The 15603-nt window shown below is 40.7% G+C and overlaps 2 protein-coding genes across 3 annotated transcripts in view; both read left to right on the top strand.

The window, feature by feature from the left end:
- The window catches only part of TSPAN3 (tetraspanin 3), a 174942-nt gene that overhangs the window by 62686 nt on the left and 96653 nt on the right, over nucleotides 1–15603 (top strand). The gene's annotated exons all lie outside the window — the stretch shown is intronic.
- Nucleotides 1–15603, top strand: part of PEAK1 (pseudopodium enriched atypical kinase 1) — a 268078-nt gene that overhangs the window by 232597 nt on the left and 19878 nt on the right. For both annotated transcript variants that reach the window (XM_056128746.1, XM_056128745.1), the window contains one exon: nucleotides 11198–11943. In XM_056128746.1, coding sequence (XP_055984721.1) covers nucleotides 11198–11943 — 746 coding nt within the window. The remainder of the gene's footprint in view (nucleotides 1–11197; nucleotides 11944–15603) is intronic.

Raw genomic sequence — 15603 nt, 5'->3', positions numbered from 1 at the left:
AGGGAGCAAGAAATGTGAAGTGGAGCAAGGATAGCCTCTTTAACAAATGGTGTTGGCAAAACTGAACAACTACATGCAAAAAAAAAAAAATGGGCTCAGACCTCTACCTAACACCATGTACAAAAGTCAGATCAAAATGGATTAAAGACCTCAACATCAGACCAGAATCTGTAAGGTACATTGAAGACAAGATTGGCAAAACCCTCCACGATGTTGAAGCTAAGGGTATTTTCAAAGATGACACGCCCCTGGTCAAGCAAGTGAAAACAGAGACAAACAAATGGGACTATCTTAAACTAAGAAGCTTCTACACTGCAAAAGAAACAGTGACCAGTCTACAGGACAGTCTACAGAATGGGAAACCCAATACCAAAAAACCCAAAACCCAACACCCATCCAATAAGGGGTTGATATCAAGGATATACAAGGCACTGGTTGAACTCCACAAGAAGAAAACATCCAACCCCATCAAAAAATGGGGTGGTGAAATGAACAGAAACTTTCCCAAAGAAGAACTCCGAATGGCTAAAAGGCTCATGAGAAAATGCACTACATCACTAATCATCAGAGAGATGCAGATCAAAACAACAATGAGATTATCATCTCACACCACAGAGATGGGCCCACATCCAAAAAACAGAAGCAACCAGTGTTGGTGCGGATGTGGGGGGAAAGGAACTCTGCTTTACTGCTGGTAGGAATGCCGACTGGGTCAGCCCTTTTGGAAAACAGTATGGACAATTCTCAAAAAATTAGAAATTGAGCTCCCATTTGACCCAGCAATACCACTCCTGGGAATATATCCCAGGGAGGCAAAAAAAAAAAGTATAGTTGAAATGACATCTGCACTTGCATATTCATTGCTGCACTGTTTACAATAGCCAAAATCTGGGGAAAAAAACCCGAGTGCCCAAGAACAGATGACTGGTTAAAGAAACTTTGGTACATCTACACTATGGAATACTATGCAGCTGTCAGAAAAGATGAAGTCATGAAATTTGCATATAAGTGGATCAACACGGAAAGTATCATGTTAAGTGAAATGAGTCAGAAAGAGAGAGACATACATGAAAAGACTGTACTCATCTGTGGAATATAAAGTATCAGAATGGGAGACTAACACCCAAGAGTAGTAGAGATAAGGACCAGGAGGTCTGCTCCACGGCTTGGAAACTGGCCTCACATGCTGGGGGAAAAGGCAGATAGAGAAGGAAACACCAAGTAAAGGATGTTGGGAGGACCCATTCAAGGTTGAAAGATGTGTGCCGAAAGTAGACTATAGACCGAACATGATGGCCGCTCAATACCTCTATTGCGAACCACTACACCCAAAAGGAGAGAGACACCTAAAGGGAATGCCCTGCCGCAGAGGTGGGGCGGGGTGGAGGGGACAGTATGGGGGTGGAAGGAGGAATGCTGGGACCACTGGTGGTGGAAAATGGGCACTCAATCATTGTATGACTAAAACGCAAGCATGAAAGTTTGTAAGCCTGTAACTGTACTCACAGTGATTCACTAATAAAAATAAATAAAATAAAATAAACCCAGGCTACAGGTAAAAATTGGTCCAAAAAAAAACCTATCATACTGCACCAAAAAGAGAAATAAAATTGAAATTATAATTTAAATAGATACTTTTTTATTCGATATGCCAGACACAGTAACAACAAAGTCTCCAATGGAGATGTTACTGGGCCCGCTCAATCAAATCGATGATCAACAGGAGGGCCTTTACTTTTTACTTTACTTTTACTTTTTTATTTAATTATTTTCACAAACATTTGTTGATCACTTATTAGTGATTATAGATTGGAGAGCTCACCTGGAGCAAACAGAGGGACAAAGATGAGTAAAGTGAAGAAATAGGAGTTTATTGGGGTGTGCTCCTGGATGCACCCTATGGGTCCTTGGCAAGGCTAGGGTAGAACAGTGCCCTGGGAGAGGCTGAGTGGGAATTTAAGTTATCTTGGGCAGGAAAGGGAACAAAGTGGGACCAGTGCCTTTGGTCTGGCCTTCTGTTATCTGTAGGGGGTCTGTGTGAGGAAGCACGGAATGCAACCTGGTGGCTTCCTGTCACCAGGAGGCCCATAAGTCCTGTCTTCCATGCTGGGGCAGAGTGATCTGTGATAACTATCTGATCATCCTACGGCCATTTGGTCCTGAGTGGTTCCATTTGGTCCAAGCAAACATTATAATCACCACCTTTTTTTCTGGCAGCCAGGATGTGGCAGGCACTGCTTCCAGGGCCCCTGGTGTTGGGAAGCATGTGTGCTAGACTCTTAGAACCTACGCCATGGTTTCTGTGATACAGATAAAGCTTTAATGAAAGCCTCTGCCTAAAGGAATCTAGAACAGGGTCAATAAGGCTTTGAGCAGAACTTGATAGAAAATTTCTTTGCCACATTGATGAAGGAGAATATATATTAGAAGGAAGAGTTTGTGAAAAAGCCCCAAAAGTGATAGGATATGCTGGGACAGGCACACCCACTGCAAGACCAGGACATTACTGTTGTAGAAAGAGCTAATTGTGTTCATTAACATACTACATGCTCCTATCCAAATTGGCCATCCTTTATTTTTATTGAATCACCATGAGCTACAGTTACAAAGTTTTCATGTTTGAGTTTCAGTCATACAATGATCGAACACCCATCCTCCACCAGTGCACACTTTCCACCACCAATGCCCCCAGTATCCCTCCCCCTGCCTCCATCCCACCCCTCTCCCTGCCTCTATGGCAGACAATTTCCCTCTTAAACTCTCTCTCTACTTATGGGTATTATGATTTGCAATACAGATCATGAGAGGCCTTCACTGAGGCACACATCTCCCATCCTGAGCAATCCCTCCAGCCATCATTGACTTAGTGACCCCTTCTCTATTCTAGCTGCCTTCTCCCCCAGCTAATGAGGCAGGTTTCCAACCAGAGAGGAATCTTCTTAGCCTTGTCTCTACTGTCCTTACGTGTTAGTCTCATATTATGTTATTTTATATTCCACAGATAAGTGCAGTCATTCTATGTCTGTCCCTCTGTTTCTGACTCATTTCACTTAGCATGATACTCTCCATGACCATCCACTTATCAGCAAATTTTATGACTTCATCTTTCCTAACAGCTGCATAGTATTCCATTCTATAGATATATCAAAATTCCTTTAACCAGTCATCTGTTCTGAGGCACTCGGATTGTTTCCAGATTCAGGCTATTGTGAACAGTGCTGCAATGAACACACCATTGCAGATGTCATTCCTAATGTGCTTTTTCGTACCCTCGGGGTATATTCCCAGAAGTGCTATTGCTGGGTCATATGGAAACTCAATTTCTAGTTTTTTTAAGGAATGCCCATATCGTTTTCCCAAAAGGCTGGACCAGCCAGCATTCCCACCAACAATGAAAGAGAGTCCCTTTCTCCCCATATCCCCACTGATACTGGTTGCTTTTGTTCTTTTGGGTTTTTTTGTTTTGTTTTGTTTTTTGGGTTACACCCAGTGATGCTCAGGGGTTACTCCTAGCTCTGCACTCAGGAATTACCCCTGGCAGTGCTCAGGGGATCATATGGGATGCTGGGATTTGAACTCGGGTCGGCCACATGCAAGGCAAACTCCCTACCCGCTGTGCTATCACTCCAGCTCTACTTTTGTTCTTTTGAATGTGTACCAGTCTCTGTGGTGTGAGGTGATATCTCATTGTTGTTTTGATTTGCATCTCCCTGATGATTAGCGATGTAGAGCATTTTTTTTTAATTTTCATTAATGAGACACCATGAGGTACAGTTGTAGACTTACAAATTTTGTGCTTGGGTTTCAATTTTTTAATGTGTCTTTTGGCCATTTGTATTTCTTTTTTGGGAAAACTTCTGTTCATTTCTTCTCCCCATTTTTTGATGGGGTTGGAAGTTCTTTTTTTGTACAGTTCTACTAATGCCTTGTATATCCTGGATAGTAACCCCTTATCTGATGGGTATTGGGTAAATATTTTTGCTATTCCATGGGCTCTCTCTGTATTTTCATCACTGTTTCTTAGTTTAATGTAGTCCCAAATGTAGTCCCTTTTAATCTCTAACACCAGATAGGGATGATTGTCAAATCCCAAACAAACATTTGCTCTGGCTTCCCAGTAGCGTGTTTTCAATGGTAGTGCCTCTCAGCAGACCTCTTGATCAGTAGAGCTATTGTTTAAATATAATTGTATATTTTGCTGTGCAATCACTTTTAGCATGTTGATTTTTTAGGGGGTGGAGAGAGAGTCCAGAAGGTGTAAGAAGTTTAACCTGTATTCAGTTGTTCCTAATTGAATCTGGAACCACCATGTGGTTCCCCAGGCACTGCCTGGAGGGATCCCTGAGCACCACCAGGTGTAGCCCAATCCCTGCCTCCCCATTTCAAAAGAAAAGAGCCCATATCAATAATTTTTCTTCCTTCCTGAGGAGTTTTAAGCACCCTTTGACTTATTTCAAGTAGTATCATTAAATTATTCCCTTTTAATCCATCTTTTGACATTTACTTTTTAGAACACGCTATGTCAATCTGAAGATTTTTTAAGGAGACAGCAAAGAAGTAGAGTATAGAAGCACTAAAAGAGGGAACGTTAGGTCTAAATGTAGTTTAGTCAAACCTGTTGGTCAAAAGGAATTTTTTCAGCCTATAGCAAGGCATGATTTAGAACACAATCTATTTTTTTTTCTATTTAGAGAGCTGGCATGCCACAAAAATGTAGAGTATGTGATTTTATATCAGGCCTGCTGAAAACTGAGCTTATGTCTGTTCCCAGAGGCCTGAGAGGCATGTATAAGGATTAAAAGTTTAAAATAAAAACAGCTAAGAAACTGGCTTTTAAAACATTGACCCAGATGATTGGAATTCAGTTAGGAGAACGTGTCTTTCTTGGAGAAAAAAAATACACAAAACACTTTGAGACTTGGGAGAATAGCTTGACCTACTTGCATGGTTTGTGGAATGTCCCTGGTTTCATTTGGAACACAAACGTTTCTGATTCCTGTGTGGAAAATCTCCTTAACGGCCAGGAGATAATGTTCTGCTGTTTAGGAAGAGACATCATTATTATTCTCTTCATTTCCTTGCTGCCTTGTCTGTCCAATTTTATTTTGGCATGATAACCAACTTTGCCCATGTGGCAAAGTTGTGTGACTCTTTGTCCTTCAATCCAGCTATAAATTTCTGTACCTCTCCTGCATGCCTCCACAGTAGGTTTAAAAGAATGTTTAAAAAAAAAAAGAAGGAAAGAAAAATTAACAACCACCAATTCAATCTTTAAAATACTAAAAATAATGTAATAGAGCAAAAAGTACTAAGAAATACAGAGGTAGAAATAATAACTCCTTGTTTGGTGGTGGAGAGTAGAGACTCCAAGAATTTCTTTGGAGTAGGGCCATCTGAACTGAGCTAGGACAGAATCTTTGCCAAGAGAGATATAAAAACAAAAGCACAAGCATATTACAAGAACAGGAAGTGAGTGGCATGTATGAAAAGTCGGATGAGAAGTTGGGATAGATAAGACTAAGAGCACTGACCAACTGGCTGAGGAGTTTGGACTTTATTCTGTAGGTGACGGGAAGGGGTACAGGCAGCTTTCATACGCTTCCACGGATAAGTGTTGAAGAGCTGCTGAGCTAGTAGATCTTGTCTCAGTTGCCAGTGGTGAAAAGATTTGTTTGTTTGGAGGCCACCCCTGGCTGAGGCCACACCTGGCTGTGTTCACGCTTACCTGTCTCTGTGCTCAGGAATCCTGGCAGGGCTCAGGAGCCCATGTGGAGTGCCAGGGATCAAACCCAGGTCGGCTGCTTGCAAGGCAAAAGTCCTACCTATTGAATTCTTGCTCTGGCCTGTGGAATGATATTTTTGGAAGTCACTTAAAAGCCTTCCTCTCATGGCTATGGTCTTCTTTTGCTTGTTCTGATTTTGAGAAACGACCGTACAAACCTCTTAGAGGCAGAAGGAGAGTACAGTGGATGGGCGCTTGCTTTGCACACAGCTGACCCAGGCTTGATCCCCAAGATGCCCGAGACCCTTTATGGTCCCCAATTTTTTCTGGGTGTGGCCCAAAAATAAACAAACAAACTCTGGTGCCCACATTGAAAGGTTTTTTCCTCCGTCCCTCTGTCTCTCCCTCCCTTTCTTCCTTCCTACCTTTCTTCCTTCCTGCTTTTCTTCCTTCCTACCTCTCTCCCTTCCTTTTCCCTCACTCCCTCCTTTTACTTGGTACTGGGTATACAAATGAGACTCAGTCTCTCCCCTCATGAACAAATCTATAGGAATTCAGACAGAGATAAATCAAGTATTGTAGGACTTAGAAATGTTCATAGAATGTTACCCACATCCCAGGAAAGACGAGGTCAATTGAGAGAATTAGAGTGAAAAAAGAACATCTCTAGAGTTGAGATGTTTAAAGATGAATGGAGTGAGAAACCATTTCTGTAAGAAAGTTAGCATGAACAAAGACAGAGTGTAAAGTAGACAAGAACACCTAAATAGCTGCAAGCAGTTTGGTCATTCAACTGAAGATACAAGAAGTGCTACAAGATTTTGGAACAGGTACAATTAAGGCAGGGTCCTGAAAGGCCTTCTCTTTCTGCACTTCAGCAAAGAAAAGTCAGGACCAAATCCACATTTTCAAAAACAGAATTTTTTTAAGTAAAGGAGTGCCATGATCAGCTTTGATTTTTGGGAAAAGGCAGGCGGGGGGAAGCAGGGAATGAACTCTATGGGCGAATGCCAACGAGGGAGGCAAAACTGACTATTGATAACAAGAGACTATCAAACTGTCACAGCAGCCCAAAGTGGGTGGCTGTTCACTTCATCTCGCCTTATCCATCACACTTCATTGCTGGAAGATCTGGGTCAGTAGCTGGAAAGTGAAGATTTTTGCAGAGCTTGTCTCAGTCATCTCGTAAGTCAACTGGAGTTCTGACTTTTTCACATTAGCTGAGGCAAAATAAGACTAGGGTAATACCATGGGAGAGCCCTCATTAGCACATCAAGATTTCAGTAAATATCGAATTCCCATATCCATGTTGATGTTTAAGGATGTGGTATAAGGGGAAGATGTTACTGAAAACAGAATTGATGTGATTTCTAGTAATGGACTGTTTATTTGCTTTATTGATATATCAGTTTATATATAACATACAATTTTACATACTATAATAAAGTTCACCCTTTTGAAGTATGCAGTTCAGTGAGTTTTAGTATCAATGAGTTTTAGCCATTACCAGTATCTGTTCCGGAATATTTCATCAGCTCAGACATATCCACTGACAGTCATTCTCCATTTCTATGCTCCATTTCCCCTACCTCCTGGCAATTCCTAATATACTTTCTGTCTCTGTGGATTTATGGACATTTTATAAAAGTAGAAACATGTGATAGGAGGTCTTCTGTGAATCACTTCTCTCAGCATGTTCCAAGATTGTAGCATATATCAGCACTTCTTAATATGGCTGAATAATACTCTGTTGTATGGTTAATACCACACTTTGTTTATCCCTTCATCAGATGATAAGTATTTGAATTGTTTTCCTTTCTTGGCAATTAGGAACAACAGTGCCATGACATTTTGAAGATTAGAAATGCTGGTTCATAGGGAAACTCCGTTCAAATTTTTGAGTAACTACCAAATTGTTTCCAAGGTGCTCATGCCTTTTTAGATTCCCACAAGTAATATATGAGAGTCCGAACTGCTCTCTTTTTCTTCTTCTTTTTGTTTTAGACTGTTGTTAGCTTAGTCAATGTAAAGTCTCATGGTTTTGATTTGCATGTACCCAATAAACAATAGTGTTGACTGTCTTTATGTATGTGGTTTTTGTTTTAGCTTTAGTTTTGATTTTTCTCTTGGTCACTTGTATATATTCTTTGAAGAAATATCTATATAAATATTTTGCACACTTTAAATTAGATTATTTCTTTTCATTTTAGAGTTATTTATAAATTCTGTGTACTAATCTCATATATAGAATTTGCATGTGTATTATCCCACCTGTAAATTGTCTTTTGACTTTCTTGGAGTCATCCTCTGATAAAAATGCTTTAGGGGCTGGAGCGATAGTATAGCAGCTGACCCAGGTCCAATTCTCAGTATCCCAAATGGTCCCCAGAGCACCACCAAGAGATTCCTGAGTGCAGAGCTAGGAGTAAGCCCTGAGTATCATTGGTTATGACCCAAAAACCTGGAGGGGGAGAAGCTCTAATTGTATAAATAAAAAATTTTTTGTCATTTGTGCTTTAAATATAATATCTAAGACCCCATTCCTTATCTAGGGTCAAAAAAATTTATTCCTGTTTTTTTAAGAGTTTTGTAGACTTAACTGTGATTCATATATCTTCTAAAAGTGATTTTCTTCTTTAGTCTGTTTACATGACATTTTATTGCCTTAATTGGTTTTCAAGTATTAAACTAACCTTATATTATTGTAATAAATCCAACTTTGTCATGGTGTATAATCCTTTTTATGTGTTGCTGGATTCAGTGTCTAAGTATTTTTATGAGGCTTTTGTGTCTCTGTTCATATGAGTGGCTGCCTTTGATAGTTTGTTGTTAATATAAGCCTCATAGATTTCAAGGTGTGAATTTTCCCTTTCTATTCTTTGCGCGAGTCTGTAAAAGATGGGTTCTTATACAACTTTATGAACCCATTCTTGAGTTGAATTCATCAATGAAGCCACATGTCCCTGGACTATTTTTGTGAAAAATTTCTAAATCACTAATGCAATTTATTTCTAAGTTATAGGCACCTACACAGTTTTACCACTCTTTTCCTCTCAGTTCTAAATATATATTCCCCTAGTCATCCAAGAATATTTATTGAGTACTGACCATCTTGAAGCTTAGCATTCTCATTCTGTCTATATATAAATACACATTTTAGTTGATATGGAACATAAACTGTTCTTTGCGTAAAAAATTATTTTCTGCATACCTCTGGTGAAGGAAGTTTCTTAAATTTTAATTCATTGAATATATTATCATGGTTTCTTTAAACTTTTGGTATTCTTTTGTTTTATTTTGTTTGTTTTGGGGCCATGCCCTGCTGTACTCAGGACTTACTCCTGGTAAGTTCAGGGAGCTTTATGGATTGTGGGTAAACAACCCTAGATCAGACAGGTATCTGAGAAGCACCTTGCCCACTGTACTATCTCTCCAGCCCCATAAAACCTTAAGTGTTCTTTCTTTCTTCCTTCCTTCCTTCCTTCCTTCCTTCCTTCCTTCCTTCCTTCCTTCCTTCCTTTCTTCCTACCTTCCTTCCTTCCTTCCGCTTTTTTGGATCACACATGGCACAGGGGTTACTCCTGGCTCCGCACTCAGGAATTACTCCTGGCAGTGCTCCGGGGACCATATGGAATGCTGGAATTCGAACCTGGGTCGGCCATGTGCAAGGCATATGCCCTACCCACTATGCTATCGCTCCAGCCCCATTCGGTATTGTTTAAGATAGTCAATAGGCATAGGAAGTAGAATAAATTGTTATTACAGTTACAGTTTGTATAGATACTTAACTTTGGCATGGCTATAAAGAAATGATTTTAACAAAACAAACTATCATTTCGACTCGTTATCATCTTCACAATGACCCCTTAATGTCTACTATCTGATTAAAAGCAACAGCATGGATTATTTCTCAGCTCCATTATTTAAATTACCACAGATAGGGTGACTAAAACACATAGGATTCTTTTTTTCCTCTCACAGTTTGGGAGGTTAGGAATCAAGGTAATAGCCAGCCCAGGCTCCCTCCTTGACTCTCTGCAGAATCCTTTCTTCCCTTTTTTGTAGCACCTGGTGGTGCCATCAATTCCTGCCATTCCCTGGCTTACAGCTCCGTGACTTTCTTCTCTGCTTTTGTGACCAGATAGGACCTCCCTGTGTATCTCTTCTTCACACACCACAGTCATGTTGGATCAGGCATGCAGGGTCTCCTGTCTTAGTTTGATTACCTTAACTAAGACTTAACTAAGTCAAAAAATATATATACAGGTACCAAGGGGTTAGTTCTCCAACAGATTGGAGAGGGGACAGAATTTATCCCTAACAGAGTATTGTGTTCTAATTATGAGATACTGAGTGCACACCTGCATACTTTATTTTAACTTTTCTGTTTGTTTGTTTGAGTAGTACTCAGGGTTTACTCCTGGCTCTGTGCTCAGGGATCACTACTGGCAGTGCTCAAGGGAACCATATCTGGTGCCAGGGATTGAACCCCAAGTTGGCTGCATGCATGGCAAGCACCTGAACTGCTGCAATGTCTCTTCAGTCCCCTCATTTTTCATTTTTCTAACACTTCTGTGTAATAGCTCTTATGAAAGTTTCATAATATATTTATGTCTTTAAAAAACAATGCCGCCTCTCCTTCAGACAATAAGCACTGAAGATGTCGTTGATCACACACATTTATTTTTCTTCTGCGCACAAATGCTTGAAAGGAAGCAGAGATGATTGATTTTATAATTAGGGCTTATAAGAGACATTCAGAAGTAAAGTCTCTTAGAATCACCACTTATAATGCCCTCCACCAAATAAAAGAGAATCACATAGCATTTTGTGAATGATATTCGAAATAAGAGTTGACTGCTTGTATATACTGTTTCTCTTACCACAATCAGAGGAATTTTATACATAAACCAGTTTAAGTAGTGGCGGACTCCATCTCCAGAGTGAAATAAAATTAATATGGTTTATAAAGTTATATTCATGTGTTGGATTAAGAATGACAAGTGCTATATATACAATACGATGTAAGTTTGGAATGAAGGTGAAAGAAAAGAGTAGCATCTTTAGAGCATTCATCTGGCAGTCCCAAATTTTCAGTTGTTCCCAAGCATTTTCCTTATCTGAAAATGGTATTGTCTCTGCTTGGTCACAGTGCACAGTATCTATAATTCCTTAGTGTTCTAGTTGTGGTAAGTGTCACGTTGGGAGGTAGAGAATCTGGATTCCTTTTTGAAAACAAAGCCCGATGTCCCAGAAATGCTGAGACATCATTTCCTTTGCTTGTCTCACCAAATTGTGGATTCATACCTTAACAATTTGTTCCTTGGTTGCCTTCTTCTCCCATCTTGAATTACGGTATCAGTTCATTGTGTTTTCATGCCTACCTCACTTATTTCTGCTTAAGTTTCAACTATGTAACAAAAATGAAACCTTAATTTTTCTTTTTCTTCCTTTCTTTTTTATGAAACAACCCAGGGCAATCAAGAGCAGCCATGATACCTCCCAAGCATCCTCGGCAGCCTAAGGGAGCTTTGGATGACGCCGTTGCCTTTGGCGGGAAAACAGACCAAGAAACACTTAATGCTTCCCAGCCCACACCACCCCCACTGCCAAAGAAAATGATTATAAGAGCCAATACAGAGCCAATCTCCAAAGACCTCCAAAAATCCTTGGAAACTAGTCTTTGTGTTGTGGCTAATCCCACCTATGACATCGATCCCAACTGGGATGCCAGCAGTGCTGGCTCTTCCATCAGTTATGAACTTAAGGGACTAGACATTGAATCTTACGACTCTTTGGATAGACCTTTGCACAAGGAGAGGCATTTCCCCTCAGCAGCAAACAGCATCTCCAGCCTAACCACTCTCAGTATTAAGGACAGATTTTCCAATAGCATGGAGTCTCTGTCCAGCCGGCGTGGTCCCTCTTACAGACACGGACGAAGCATCCAGAAGCCCCAGAGACAAGCACTTTATCGAGGACTTGATAATCGGGAAGAAGTGGTGGGTAAAATCCGAAGCCTTCATACGGATGCCTTGAAGAAACTGGCTATTAAATGTGAAGACCTCTTCATGGCTGGCCAGAAAGACCAGCTCCGTTTCGGTGTGGACAGCTGGTCAGATTTTAGGCTCACCAGTGACAAGCCATGTTGTGAGGCTGGCGACGCTGTCTACTACACCGCTTCATATGCAAAAGATCCACTTAATAACTATGCAGTGAAGGTAAGACAGTACTACCAATCCAGTCTGCCTTTAGTCTTAGCCCGTTCTTCTTTCCTCCGTTTCTCCACTCTGCACAAGATGATGGAGCCTGTCTTATATAGAGGCTTAGCTCAGGAGGCTCCAGATGTTATGATAAATAGGGGACTTACTATCTGGAGACAATAACAGCTGTACAGAGACAAACTTACAGTATGGTATACTAACTGCTGAGATACAGGCAAACAGTTCTGTAGGAACTTGGAAGAGTCCTAATGGAGAGACTGGTGAAGTATTTTCAGAGTCGGTAATTCCTGAACTTTTGTTATTTGTCCTACCTGTAAAAACTGGTCTGTTATATACTTTCCACTCCGTTTCTGTCTTTATTCTATGGCAAATAAGAGATCCTTGGCTAGCCTTGCTCTCTATAACTCCTGTGCTTCTTGGGAAAATATTTTTATAGAGGAAGACAACCAGTATTTGTTGATAAGCTGAGAACTTTATCTGTGTTATATAATTGAATTTCATGTCAACTTTATGAGGTTAAGCTCTTTTTATCCATTTGACTGATGTGGGAAATGAAGCTCAAATGTCTCTTAAATGACCCTCCGGGTGAGTTAACTTGCTTAGGGTCACAAAGCTATCAAATTGTAGTTTAGCTGGAGTTTAAACATGGCTCTCTTGCTCCACAACAAATATTTTGTCTGTGTGACATACCATTTTCTTTTTCCTTTTTCTGTTGGTGGGGGAAATCCAAAGTGGTGCTCAGGAGGCTCCCCAGAAATTCTCAGACAACCACGCTACAGATTCAATGCAGCAGCCTTAGAATCCCATGCTTCTCTGGCCCTTCATTCTCCGGATATCTGGGCCAGTGCTGGGTCAGCACCCAGCCATGCTTAGAAGATCTCTGGTGCCAGCAATCAAACCCAGCCTCTGCCATGCAGCCCGATAAACTATATCCTGGCCTACTCAATAATTTCTTACAGATATATCAGCTATTCCAGACAACACATCTATTTAAGAGAGATTAAAAACTCTTGACAGGGGGCTGGAGAGATAGCACGGCGGGTAGGGCGTTTGCCTTGCATGTGGCCGATCACGGTTCAATTCCCAGCGTCCCATATGGTCCCCTGAGCACCGCCAGGAGAGACTCCTGAGTACAGAACCAGGAGTAATCCCTGTGCATCGCCGGGTGTGACCCAAAAAGAAAAAAAAAAACTCTTGACAAAGTATATTTGTTTCATTGTATTTACTCTAACAGTAAACCATTGACATCATTAATATAATAAATAAAGCAAGGACTTTGAGGACGTAAAGATCCGGCTTCAGGGGCTGGAGTGATAGCACAGCAGGTGGGATGTTTGCCTTGCACATGGCCAACCCGGGTTCAATTCCCAGCATCACATATGGTCCCCTGAGTACCGCCAGGGGTAATTCCTCAGTGCAAAACCAGGCGTAATCCCTGTGCATCCCCGGGTGTAATCCAAAAAGGAAAAAAATAATAGTAATAAGATCTGGCTTCAAATTCTAACTCTGTCACTGAGTAGATTTGTCACAGATTGTTTTTCTGTGCCTCAATTTCTTCATCTTTTTATTTGGCAGGGGCACTGGGATATTAAACCGTACATGCAGAGTGTGCACTCTGCCATTGAGCTATACCCCTAGCCCCTCCATTCATTCTACTTTAAAAGGAAGCAATAAGACCAGAGTGATAGTACAGGCGCTTGCTTTGCATGCAGCTAACCCTGGTTCAATCCCCAGCATTACACATATTCCCCAAGCATCTCTGGGAGTGATCCCTGAGTGTAGAGCCAGGAGTAAGCCTTGAGCACTGTGTCCCAAAATACAAAGGTGTGACCCAAAAATACAGAAAGAGCAGGGATATTAGCACTACCCATTTTATGGAACTGTTGGGCTAACAAAGAACAACATGTTTCTGATAAATATTCATTTCTTTCACTACCCCTGAACTTCTTCTGTAGGGTATTCATTTCTTTGTTGCTAGGTTAGGAGAAAATAATCTTGAGCCTCAGTTCCTCCTCATACATGTTTACAGTGACAGTCCATCTACTTTGTGGGATTGAGGTGAGGATGAAATAAGACAATGCTTATGAAAAATACCAAAACACTATGTAAACTTAAGGTAATATTCTCCATCCTCTTTTTACTGATCTAGTCACTGGTCAAAATTAGTTAACATATCTATGACTTTCCCATGTTAATTTGGCTCAGAAAGTCCAGATGGTGTCTTAGTAAATTAATGGGTAAGGTAAACAATTGGCACTACCTGTCTACCCAGAATGTATGTTTGGATCAGACCCTCAGCTAGCACCCTCAGCTCTATTACCTTCTGTAATAGAAGCATTGATACCATTCGACTCTGGGTGGCAGTCAGAGTGACCCTGTGCCCAGCCCACACTTTTTAAATTAAACTGAAGGGTAAACTTCAGAGAGGGGATCTAGATTCAAGTTAATATAGGACTTTTGAATCTAAGAAGATATTTAGAGACTCTGTATAACACTCGAAAGCTGTGATAGCAATTGGGGCGATGGGACTTCATCTATCTTGGACTTTTATTGCTCTAAAATCACGAGTGCAGGATGAATATCTATTTCAGAGCGGGGTATTAAACTATGTTCTTTCAAAACAATTGAGAGGTAGGACTTGACTAACTTTATGTATTATCACCTTGCAATCTTGTCTCTTTCCCAAATCAATGGTCTGGTATTGATTTCTTTGCTTGTAATGATGCAAAGCAATCTCCAAAGAACAGGTGGCAAGTGGTTATACGGGGAGTTGTTGGGCTGTTTGGGAATGAATGTTTCACACTAAGTGATGAATTTAAGTGTGTCTTTTGAAGACTGGATATTTCTAGCAGTAACTTTTTCATGTCCAACTTTAGAGGGCTTAACCACTGGTCAACTCTACCTTTGCAGAGATAAACAATACAGCTGCAGTTGGTTCACATAAACCACTCTGTTCCATTTGTCTCTTTAAAATATCCCTTTCCAGACTAATAGAATTTACAATGATCTAGTAAGTGTGACTGCCTCTTGAAGACAGGAAAAGATCTTTGAAATGTTGCAACAAGAAATAAGTGCTAGAATGTTGTAGTTTGAAAAGCAATGAATAATAATCCCTTAAATACCAAATTTACTACAGTGTTAGAGTACTAGGATCATTGCTTTGGCAAATCATTGTCTTGGCTTGCCCAGGCTTCTATAAGAAAATACCATAGACTATTTAAATACCCTAGGAAATATTTCAGAGTTCTGAAGGATGTCAAGTCCAAGCTGAAGGTTCCAGCTTATTCAGTTTCTAGTGAGAACTTCTTTGCTGGCCAACTGATGGCCGCCTGCTTCCTGTGTCCTCACAGAGCCAAGTGCTCCAGGGTCTCTCGGATGTCTCTTCTTATAAGTGTACTAATCCATAGGAGGGTTATGACCGCATTTAATTTACAATGCTTCTTTATAGAGCCTGAGCAATAGTATAGCTGGTAGCGTGCTTGCCTTGCATGCAATCACATGGGTTCAATCTCTGGCACCCCATATGCATCCTCATTCGGTCAGGAGTGATTTCTGAGTTTAGAGCCAGGAGTAAGCCCTGAACAGTACTGACTAAGGATTTAAAAGGGGGGGACCTTCTTGCTAGACTAGAAAGTAGAGATTTTACCTCCAAGTATA

This window comes from Sorex fumeus, unplaced genomic scaffold (assembly GCF_029834395.1).
Source record: "Sorex fumeus unplaced genomic scaffold, SorFum_2.1 ptg000067l, whole genome shotgun sequence".
Taxonomy (NCBI): domain Eukaryota; kingdom Metazoa; phylum Chordata; class Mammalia; order Eulipotyphla; family Soricidae; genus Sorex; species Sorex fumeus.
Note: the sequence above shows the minus strand (reverse complement) of the source record. Positions and strands in the feature narration are given on the sequence as shown.